The sequence below is a fragment of the Furipterus horrens genome, unplaced genomic scaffold (assembly GCF_987537825.1).
Source record: "Furipterus horrens unplaced genomic scaffold, mFurHor1.1.pri manual_scaffold_3, whole genome shotgun sequence".
Classification (NCBI taxonomy): domain Eukaryota; kingdom Metazoa; phylum Chordata; class Mammalia; order Chiroptera; family Furipteridae; genus Furipterus; species Furipterus horrens.
In genome coordinates this window covers 106,364,144-106,375,630 of record NW_028327173.1, presented here as the reverse complement: position 1 = coordinate 106,375,630, position 11,487 = coordinate 106,364,144, and the positions used below count along the sequence as shown (strand labels likewise).

General features: G+C 52.4%; 1 protein-coding gene across 2 annotated transcripts; it reads left to right on the top strand.

Annotated features, from left to right (window-relative positions):
* Positions 1-5,541: 5,541 nt before the first annotated feature.
* ISLR (immunoglobulin superfamily containing leucine rich repeat) lies at positions 5,542-8,540 on the top strand. 2 transcript variants are annotated; one of them, XM_090271796.1, is made up of 2 exons: positions 5,542-5,793; positions 6,609-8,540. In XM_090271796.1, exon 2 carries the CDS (start codon positions 6,617-6,619, stop codon positions 7,904-7,906), a length of 1,290 nt encoding a protein of 429 aa, XP_090127922.1. In that variant the 5' UTR covers positions 5,542-5,793; positions 6,609-6,616; the 3' UTR covers positions 7,907-8,540. The 2 variants fall into 2 exon arrangements, with proteins under 2 accessions (XP_090127922.1, XP_090127923.1); XM_090271797.1 differs by lacking the exon at positions 5,542-5,793 and adding an exon at positions 6,309-6,410.
* The last annotated feature ends 2,947 nt before the right edge of the window (positions 8,541-11,487 follow it).

Here is an 11,487-nt window from a genome sequence, read left to right as displayed (position 1 = left end):
GGAGAATGGCTGGGTTGGCCTCTGCTGGGCTGGGAGGGCTGGGGAAGAGGAAGCAGAACAGAAAAGCTCTGAGGGAAAGTGATACCACCTCCCCTGCTAGTGCGACCAAGTGTCCCAGTGTCACTGGGACTGCTGGATTTCACGGCTGAGAGTCCCACATCCCCAGAAGACCCCTCAGTCCTAGTCAAACCTGGACAGTGGGTCACTCTACCCTGAGGCCCACAGGCACCAAGGCAGGGCTTGCAGGAGGAGCTCCCAGACCTCGTCCCTTCCCCCTCCCCTAGTTCTCCCTCCCACTGTTGTGATGCTGCTGAGGATCCAGGGATAGTGGAGGGCCTCCATCTGTGATCTGAGGACAATCAAGGAATCCACATACTCAAGAAGGCCCTCATCTCCAGGTCGAAGCCCCACTGTGGAATGAGGGGATGGCAGCCCACAGGGAGCTTCTGGGCTGGGATGAGGAAGGGGAGCTGACCTCTGACTTGTCTCCACCCCTGTTTCCATGATCTCCTATGGAATGGGCTCCTCAAGGAGAACTTCCAGCAGGTGAGAGTAGAGGGGCTGCCTAGGAGATAATGAGCCTCCCTCCAACTCCATGTGCAGAACCATTCTTCGGCCTCAGCATGGGGGGTCCCTGTGTGTACCTCCAGCCGTGAGGAGCCACCTCTGACAGTTAGCTGAGGCCCACTGGGCCCTGATGGCCCTTGTTCTATTGTTCTTCCTGTGGGAGGTGAGGCAGTCCTGCAGCCTCAGGTAGCAGTGAGGTCTGTCAATGACCCATGTGTGCAGACTCAGCTCTGCCTGGCTGGGCAGGGCCCTCTCCATTCTCCTGCTTTCAGGCCCCCATGGTGTTCAGCAGTGGGGATTCTTAGAGCAGCTATCACCATCTCTGAGAATGGGGAATAAGGGCACAAGGCCCCCCTTCCCCAGGAAGGCTAGAAACACACTCATCCACCCAATAGAGTGTAAATCTTCCACGTTGTGTGAAATATTCTTAAAATGCCCTGAACTAGGGAACCATGTAACCTTGGGCATGTCCCTTTCCAGCTTAGGCCTAGAGTCCCTATCTGTAAAATGAGGATGTGGAGAAGGTGGCCTCTAAAGTGCTTTCACTTCTGGCATCTGATGCCCGTCCAACTCGCTCATCCATTGAGTCAAGAGACATTTATTGAGCATCTTCTCTGTGCCAAGATTAACAGCAACTGTGAGGACCAGATGTCTGCCTTCTATAGGCTTCCTCTCATAGAGGGATCTCACATTAAATATTCAGGTCTCTGCTGAGTGAGTTAACTGAGGAAAGACAGAGTCCAAAACAAGCAAGTAAACAGGGAAAAAAATGCAAGTTGAGGGAAACAGACAAGCAGATAGAAACTTAAAAAGTAGTAATAAAAGAGCTATTATTATCCTCAGAAAAATAAAATATTAATGAAACAAGAATGGGGTGAAATATATTTTATTTTATTTTTATTATTTTTTAAAGATTCCATTTATTTTTAGAGCAAGGGGAAGGGAGAGAGAAAGGGAGAGAAACATCAATGCATGGTTGCCTCCCGCATGCCCTCAACTGGAGACGTGGCCTGCAACCCAGGCATGTGCCCTGACTGGGAATTGAACCAGCAACCCTTTGGTTCACAGGCTGGCGCTTAATCCGCTGAACCACACCAGCCAGGGCTATTTTATTTTAAGTTAACTCTATTTACCATGCAATATATTTTAAAGAAAATATTCAGCAAATAGGAAGGAATCTTTGAGTTTTAAAATTTATAAAGCAGAAATCAAAAGGCCTATTAGAAGGGTGGAATAAGGAGGATGCCTCCTAGGGTAAGGGACAGAAAGAAAAACCTGAGGTACCATGCACAGAATCAATGTCAGGGAGTCAGGGGCCCCTTAACACCAGAACTATGAGCAACATTAAAGCAATGACATTAAAAGAAAGGCCCCCTTTTAATTTATGGGGGAAAAAAGATCTCCATCTACAATTCTATACTTAGTCAGACTATCAATCAAGATTCTGTACCGAATGAAGAGTTTTCGACATCCAAGATCTTAAAACATGTATCTCTCATGCACCTTTTCTGGAAATTATTAGAGGATGTTGTATACAGATATGAACAAAAGCAACTCCATCTCTGTGTCCAGGATTTCGCTTCATTTTTAAATTTAATGCTGGACTTTTGTCCTTAGCAAGTATATCAAAGCCTTCCAGTTGGTGATCTGTGTTCCTTTAAATGTAGCCATAAATGTTTTTATTAGTAACAGCCAGAATGGCATGACAACCAAGATAAATGTCAAACTGGTAAGAGTGGCAATTAAAAACCATCTTCTATCACAAGACCACCAGGAGGGATGGCCCCGGTGCTACTGTCCCCTTGTCTTGTCTGTCATTAGTACCCAAGTTATACCATACAGAAAGTACAGTAACAGGGGTCTGCAGAGGAGAATAATCTGCACAGAATTGCTGGGTCGCCTCTTCCACTCAGACCCAGTCGTCCCATAAGTAAATCACCCTAAGAAAATCCTGTTATATTCTATGGAGTTGCCAGCTTCATCTTTCTGTCTGAAGACGCCTTCTCATTACAGTGGCCAGTGCACCTTTGTTTCACTGTCAAACAGGTGTGTTCTGTGAAAATGAATAAACTATGGAGGGGATGACATGGGATCCAGCCCAAGAAGTGACAGAGAGCGTGTGTAATGGAGGCGGGCCATCTCTGTGAGTCTGTGGCACAGCAGGCCTCGAAAGAAACCAAACTGAGCCCTGGCTGGTGTGGCTTAGTGGATTGAGCACTGGCCTGTGGACCGAAAGTTTGTCAGTTCAGTTCCAGTCAGGGCACCAGCGTGGGTTGTGGGCCAGGTCCCCAGTTGGGAGCATGAAAGAGGCAACCAATCAATGCACATTGATGTTTCTCTCGCTCTCTTTCTCCCTTCTTTCCCCTCTCTCTGAAAGTAAATAAATAAAATCTTTAAACAAACAAACAGGCATGCCATGAGAATTTTTAAGAAGAAGAAGAAGAAGAAGAGAGAAGAAGAAGAAAGACGAAGGAGAAGAAGGAAAAGGAGAAGAAGGTGAAGGAGAAGGAGAAGGAGGAGGAGAAGAAGAAGACCAAACTGAGCAGGTCAGAAGGCTCAGGGAGAAATTTCTTCCAGAAGATAGCACTGATAGAGCACTTTGTGTGTTTACCTAGGTCCAGAGGAGATTCACCCAACCAGGGGAGAATTTGAAATTGAATTACTGATAGGTATTAAACATACACACACACAGAGTCCTGACCAGTGTGGCTCGGTTGGTTGGGCATCGTTCCACAAACAAACAAAAGGTCTCCAGTTCTATTCCCAGTTGGGGCGCATGCCTGGGTTGCAGGTTCGGTTCCTAGTCAGGGTGCGTGCAAGAAACAAACAATTGATGCTTCTCTCTCATATCCATGTTTCTCTTCCTCTCTTTCTCCCTACCTTCTCCTCTCTCTAAAAATAAATAAATAAAATCTTTTTAAAAACCAGCAACACCACAAAGACCAAGAAAAAGACAACTAGTAAGTCTGGAGAAAACAAGAGCTGTCAGAAAAGATAATAGTAAGAGCTTTCAGAAAAAAACAGGGAGGTCTGTGAGAGTAATTAATGGGGGAACCTACCCTAACCTTGGTGGTATCAGAAGGAATACGCTGAGGAGGGGATGTGTATTGGAAGCCTGAAATGCCAGAGGAAACCAGCCACCACAGAAGGGCTGGGCTCAGAGAAGGATCTTTGCATTCTACAGCCGTGCTCTCCTTCAGAGGAGGGTTGGCTGGAGATTGTGAGCTCCTCAGAGCACTTGGGAGGTGACATGGCCTTGTGTGGGTGAGGTGGCACATGGGCCGTGCAGAAGCATAGTGACACCCCTCCACCAGGAAGCCCTCCCTGACTGGCACTGAAGTTGACTTATTGAACTCTGAATGTGTGTGCTTGCAGCTTCTGGTTGGCCCACCAAATTTAGAACTTTTCCCAAATCCTCTAGCACAATAATGATGATGCTAGACAGAGCTTCCTCCACAGTGGGAAGGAGTTCGGTTAGACTCTAAAAATATCTTCAGCATCAGACCAGAGTGTGTTACAGGCAGCACACTGCTTCCTAGGACTTGCTTTGTGGCAAGAGAATGAGAATGTGATGAGCTGGGATGGGGGTTTCCTGGAGATACTTTCAGTCAAAGACGATGCCTGTTTGTCCTTGGACCTTCCAAGAGGGTAAGTTGAGTCATGAGCAGAATTCAGCCAGGTATGTAGACAAAAGCTTCGGGGAGGAGGACTGAGGGATGCAAGCAGACTTGTGCTGTGGAGTGCAAATCTTTCTTGTCTAGAAAGCTTTCCGGGACCCCTCATCTTTCAGCTTCTTTTCCAGCTCTCTGGTTTGGGGCCTCTGTCTCCTCCACATTCCCCCTCCCCTGGGACATCCTGGTTGGGGGGAAAAGAGTCAGATATCCTCACCCTAAAGATATATGCCCCTTCCACACAGGTAATGTTGGGACAGGGAAGCTCAGGGAACAATGCTGCCTCCGCAGACATGTAGCACCACTGATGGAGTTCCAGATGCTGTGGAAGGCCACAGAGAGAATATTCCAGAAGGAGTGAAGTTCCTCAACCTCACCTCTGTCTGCCAGGTCACCCATCTCTGTGAACCTGGGTGTCTCAGAATCCCAGCAAGGCAAACTGAAGCCCAGCTGGTTCTTGTCCCAAGCTTCCGGCTACTGGGTAGCAGCCAAGTCCACCCCTGTCGGCCTCCCTGACCCCACCCACCCATCCAGAGCAGTGAGGAGAAGGGGCCAGAGCCTCAGGACCTCCCTGGATAACAGCATGTGTTTAGGGCAGCCCAGCCACGGAGCTAGCAAGCAGGACAGACCCAGGGGTGAAGGATGTGTTTTCTTACAAAAACAAGCCTCACATTTCGGCTTCTCACTGAAGCCTTGGACCTGGTGGGTGTTTCATACACTTTGGCCTTCTCAGCTCTTCATTGAGACACACCCTTCAACCAAACAGACACATGAGCAAAGTGATTCATACTCACTCCTACACATAAACACACATGTGCCCACATACACAAACTCACACACACAAACTTACACACAGACACAAACATACAAAGACAGTCTCACACCTATTCAAACACACACTCAAACATTCCCAAACACACACAAATTCACACACAGCCCCACACCCACACCCATACACACACACTCATCCCCACACAAAGATGTCTCGCCCACATGTACAAGCACACATTAGCACACACATCATCACCCATGCAGCCCCAGCGTAGAAAATGGCCCCCCTTTCTTTCGTGTTTGAAGTGAGGTTAGAAGTCTCTCACCTCCTTGAGATTCAATTTCTTAGCCTTCCCACCATAAAAACCGTTCTGCCGCGTCTTTTCTTGGGTCCTGTCCAGCTAGTGCTGTGCCTTTAAGGAAGTTGGAGCTGCTAAAAGTGAGTGAGAGCGAGAGAGAAAAAATAGCCAAAAAAAATTTGGCATCTTCCCCCTCAAGTTTCTGGTGTCACTTATGAAACACAGGTCCTCATTGCTGGAGAAAAGCAGTTGTTTTGCTGGAAGAAGGCGCATAGGCTGCAGCCTCGCAGCAGCTGGGCCCGGGCTCCCTGTCAGGGAAGGGCGGGCTCAGGGTGCGGGGACCAGGCTGTCCCTTCCTCCAGCAACTTACTCTTCTCTTGGGAGCCCTTGGCTCCGCAGACTGTCCTGGGCTAACTTCAGCCTTTGTTGCTTTCTGGTTCCATCTTAGGAGAGGCTCTGCCTGACTAAGAAAGAGTACTTTGAAGGTAAGCCAGCAAGAGGAGGGCTTCAAGAGCCAGCAGGAGAAGAGGGAAGCCTGCTAGGCCCAGGGGCCCCCTGGGCACTTTCCTGTTGTTTCGGGGTGCTTGGGACAATCCCGTGTTTGACCTGTCCAGGGGGCATCTGCCCCTCCAACAACCACAGCCCTGGAAATCCCAGCAGCATTTGGGTTGAGTCTCTGGCCTCGCCCAAGCCAGCTGAGAGGTCCTGGTGGGGTTTATTTAGGCAGCTGCCTGGTGCCGTTTGAACAGAACAGGCCACGGGGTGATTCTGTAGAAAGGGTCTGGTGTCTGCTGTGGTCAGCGCTGGTAGGAGCAGGAGGGGGGTGTGGGGCGGATGGGGGTGGTGTGCACTGCACAAGGGGCCTTGTCTGGGCCAGGGCAAAGCATACCTATGGGGGCTCCAGTGGGAGGGACTGCGGCCAGGATGTGGGACGGCAGGAGGGAGGTTCCACAGAGTGCGGGGGGAGGGGGTGCCTGGAAAACAGATTTCAAGTCATAAAGTCAGCTAGGAGCTGGCTGAGGCAGGGAGAGCGTTCCGCTCAGAGGAGGAGCTGGGGTTCTCTTCCATCCTGTCTTCATCTCTCCTGGCTACGTGACCTCGGGCAAGTCCTGGCCCTTCCTTGGGCCTTAGTTTCCTGTTCTGTACAATAGGGACGGCGGGCTAAGTGGTGTTGGGTCTTAGCTGGCTTATGTGGGACAGGGCCTTCTGATGGGCAAGAGCTCTGGGTTGGGGTCCTGAGTGGGATGACTGCCTCCCATGGATCCTTGGAGTCACCTCAGTGGCATGTCCTTCTCTGCAGGAGGTAGGATGCAGGAGCTGTGTCTGCTGTGCTGGGCGGTCCTCCTGGGTCTGGGGCAGGCCTGTCCAGAGCCCTGCGACTGTGGGGAGAAGTACGGCTTCCAGATAGCTGACTGTGCCTACCGTGACCTGGAGGCTGTGCCTCCCGGCTTCCCAGCCAACGTGACCACGTTGAGCCTGTCGGCCAACCGGCTATCTAGTTTGCCAGATGGTGCCTTCAGGGAGGTGCCCCTGCTGCAGTCACTGTGGCTGGCACACAATGAGATCCGCACGGTGGCCGCTGGTGCTCTGGCCTCTCTGGGCCGTCTCAAGAGCCTGGACCTCAGCCACAACCTCATATCTGACTTTGCCTGGAGCGACCTGCACAACCTCAGTGCCCTCCAGTTGCTCAAGATGGACAGCAATGAGCTGACCTTCGTTCCCCGAGACGCCTTCCGCAGTCTTCGTGCCCTGCGCTCGCTGCAGCTCAACCACAACCGCTTGCAAACACTGGCCGAGGGCACCTTTGCACCACTCACCGCACTTTCCCACCTACAGATCAATGACAACCCTTTCGACTGCACCTGCGGCATCATGTGGTTCAAAACGTGGGCCCTGACCACAGCCGTATCCATCCCAGAGCAGGACAACATCACCTGCACTTCGCCCCGTGTGCTGAAGGGCACACCGCTGAACCGCCTGGTGCCGCTGCCTTGCTCGGCGCCCTTGGTGCAGCTCACCTACCAGCCCAGCCAGGACGGTGCCGAGCTGCGGCCTGGCTTCGTGTTGGCGCTCCACTGTGATGTGGAGGGGCAGCCGGCCCCCCAGCTTCACTGGCACATCCAGACACCTGGTGGCACGGTGGAGATCGCCAGCCCCAACGTGGGTGCCGATGGCCGTGCCCTGCCTGGTGCCCTGGCAGCCAGCAGCCAGCCGCGCTTCCAGGCCTTTGCCAATGGCAGTCTGCTCATCCCTGACTTCGGCAAGCTGGAGGAAGGCACCTACAGCTGTCTGGCCACCAATGAGCTGGGCAGTGCGGAGAGCTCTGTGAATGTGGCACTGGCTACACCAGGCGAAGGGGGTGAGGATATGCTGGGGCGCAGGTTCCATGGCAAAGCAGCCGAGGGTAAGGGCTGCTATACAGTTGATAATGAGGTGCAGCCATCAGGTCCCGAGGACAACGTGGTCATTATCTATCTCAGCCGAACTGGGGGCCCACAGGCTGCAGCAGCAGGAGAAGGGGTCTCTGGGCAGCAGCCCCCAGGCCTGCTCCTGCTGGGCCAGAGCCTCCTCCTCCTCCTCTTCTTCACTTCCTTCTAGCCCTGCCCCACCCAGGCCTCCCAGACTCCTCCCCTGACCTTGTGGATATCTCCGCTGTGATCTGGAGTTGGCAACTCCCAAGGCCTCCATGGGGGACATCTCATCTTCCTACCTCCCCTTCTCATGTTTTCTGGAACACTTGCCCCCTCAACTTCTAGAGTTCCTCAAAGATAGTGTCTAGGACAAAATCTGATTCCATAACTCACATGGCCCTGCTCCCCTATGGAGGCAGCATGATAACAGGGTACTTACTGCCCTAAGAAACTGGGCAAAGCCTCACTGATGGAATTCCAGGGACCGGGACTGACACAGACAGGGCACAGGAGAAGGGAATGGGATGGAGGGGCAGTGGTTGGTGTGGCTCTGAGGCTCTCAGTGCCCTGCTTGAGCTCCTGTTGCCTGCTGGCATTCTCTGATGACTTGGGGGCTCCAGAGTGTCTGCTCTCATCTCAGACAGGACGGAGGATACAGGATGGCCTTTCTCTCCTCACCCTTCCCCACTCAGCCTGTGTACCTCCCTCCTGGACACCTGCCCTGCCTTTCCCTCCAAGTACGCATCTGTAGCCTGCCCCACAGAAGAGGCCATCCAGCCAACCTGGGGGCAGCAGAGAAAATAAATAGCATTTCTGATGCCCCCCTGTGTCTGCCTGGAGTTTTGTCTGATCTAGAAGCCCCTGTGGGGGTAGAACCAAGGGCTGGAGAGTGAGGACAGCCAGTCTGCCTGCCTGTCCACCTGGGATGGGGCCTGTGGACAGGCCTGTGCCCCTGTGAGGCACACACAGACTGGGCAGCAGGCAGGTAGCGCAGGTGGCCCCGCAGTGGGCTAGAGGCTGAGCTTCCAGCTGAGCTGAGCTGCAGATGTCCCTCACCAAATTAGCCATGAGACAAATGGGGGTACTAGACTGACAACCATTACAGAGAATTCCCTGGCACCCTGAGTGGTGGTGCTTATGCCAGTAGGGGTCTGAGGAGGCATAGTAGAGAGGCGGGGAAAGAAAGGGCCTGGGTTGTGGTTCCTCTTCCTGGTCCTGTCCATGGAAGAGATGTGCAGGAATATAGACAGAAGGGGGACAGGCAAGGCAAGATGAAGGGGTGAAGGGAGGGAGGGGGAGGGAACAAAAAGGGCGCAGGGAGACTGAGAATAAGGGAACAGATTTGAGAGAGAAGCCAAAGGAAATGGATGTACTGCCTCCCACCTTTTCAGGAAGAGGAATTGGCATTCCTGGAGAAAAGTCTTCCTGTAGGAGTCTTTCCCCCTCAGAGCAAATGGACCAGTAACTGACTTGGGGGGCGGGGCGGGATGAGGGCCTGGCAGTAGCCTGGGAGCAGGTAGATGGGGTCCGGATCTGGGGACTATAGAACCCTATATATGTGCTGGGTCAGATATGTCTCCCCTCTGCCTCCATTCCTGTCCCTTTCCAAATCGAAGGGTGCTACACACAGGACAACATGCCATGGGAGCGGGTCTGTCACCTTTCCCCAGGGCCCCCAGGACTGGTACGCCCAGCAAAGTGGAGCCCGTGAGACCAAGGAGCCTAGAGTCGCACCTGTGAGCCTTGGAGGCTGGCCACTACCCCCACGCACTCCTCCTGGTGCCCCCATTCAGCACTTTTCCAGCCCCTCATCAGCCTGTCGCTCCCGCTGAGCAGATGCTAGCCGCAGAATGTGTCAGCGAAGACTGCACATTCAGTAGAAAGCAGCAGGAGGAAGCTGGGCCCCTGCGTTGTGCCACCTTAAGTCAGCCAATGCCCATCTCTGGACTTCAGTTTCCTTAGAAAACAAAAGATGGGGCAGGGCATGGTAATGCTTAAAGATCCAGTTGACTCTGATTAGCTAAGGATTAATAATCCTAACCTGACTTGAACCCCGGATGTCTCTGGCTCCATTCACAGTTGAGCAGCCCTGGCTTCTTGGAGTAGGATTTGGGCCCGGGTCAGAGGACACTGGGAAATAGCTGTGTTCAGCATGACCTAGCTACCCCACCGCTTAAATTTGTTTTTAAATTGATTTTAGAGAGAGAAAGAGAAATAACAATTTGTTGTTTCACTTACTTAATGCATTCATTGGTTGATTCTTGTATGTGCCCTGACCAGGGATCAAACCTGCAATCTTAGTGTATTGGGATGACACTCTAAAACACTGAAGTACCCGACCAGGGTCCTACTCCACTGCTTTAAAGGCATCCATAGTCCCCACTGCCCTGGGGTGAAGCTCTGAATTCCCCAGCCAGCCATTCATAGCCAGTCTGACTGGCTCTCTCAAGTCACTCACCCCTCCTGGCCTCTCTTGGAACTACTAATTAATTATTCTCTATACACTCTGTAATGTACTCTGCACCTTTACTCATGCTGTTCCCTTGGTCTGGACACAATTCCCCCATTCATTACTTGGCTACTCAGCCTTCAAGACTTGGCTCAGGTACCACCTCCTCCAGAAAGCCTTCCTGGATGCCCTGACCCTGTTTCCGAATGTGGACTATGCCCCCTCATCTGGCTCACACAGCCCTGGGTGTCCAGTGTCCCAGCCTGATCACACTCTATTGACTGCTTCCTTGTTAAGGGCTGAGACCCAGTCTGCCTTCTCATCCCTATGATCCTGAAAGTCACCCACACAGGGCCTGGAAGGCATTTTTCACAGGCTGCAGTGGGATCAGAACTTGCCCTCCTTACAGGCAGCCTCAAAGTTGGGTTTCAGCTCCCTGGTCCTGTCCCAGTTTCATGTGTTTTTGGCTGTAGTTGTGGTGCGGGAACGTGGAGGGGGGTTGGTCTCCACTAATTGAGCAGACATTTTTTGAGGCCCACTGACCTTGATCTGTGGGGTGGCCACATTTTCCTCACCCTCTATAGCCCCCAGCCCCACAGTGAACCCCATACCCTCACTGATGCAGCCCCCCACTTCCACCTTCCTGCTGTCCTTCCCCCCTGCATCCTCCACTGCTCCCATCAGGACAGCTCCCCCACTGTGTGCCCCCCCATTCTTATTCACATTCTTCCCCTATCTTCCTGAAATCTCTCCTGTTCCCCAAGGCCAGCCCATTTTGGGGGACCCAGAATAAGTCCTGTTTCTAAACCCAATGCCCACACAGCTCAAGGGTAGCATCATAGGATCCCCAGTCTCCCTACCACCCAAAAGGATGAGACTAGGGGTGTCTTCTCTGCCCACACCCAGGAGGGTCCCAGCCCAGCATGTGAGCAGAATACCCTACCCTGACCCAAGTCCTAAAAACCCCATGTGGGTAGTTTTCCGCACATAACCCTCCCCTAAAGAAGACTATTTCTCAAGGACAAGTTTATTACAGGGAACACACTAGCCTCTTTCATAATATCTAAGGGCATACCAACTACAAAAATATCAGGCTCTCAGGTGTGGGCAGCTCCGTGTGGGGCCTGGTGTGAACTATGACTTAGTTGCCAACAGGAGCCCACTGGCTTCCTCCTGGGCTCCCTGCAGGCCACCAGATCCCGAAGAGGAGAGGGCGAAGCTGCAGGAGAAAGGTGGTGAGGTCAAGGCTGAGTTCTAAGAGAACATGAGGTGGTCCCAACTTGAATCACCAACCCAGGTCAGCAGAGGGCTTCAGGAAG

Coding starts and splice junctions, on each gene's coding strand:
- ISLR (XM_090271796.1), top strand. CDS start 6,617: ATGCAGGAGCTGTGTCTGCTGTGCTGGGCGGTCCTCCTGGGTCTGGGG.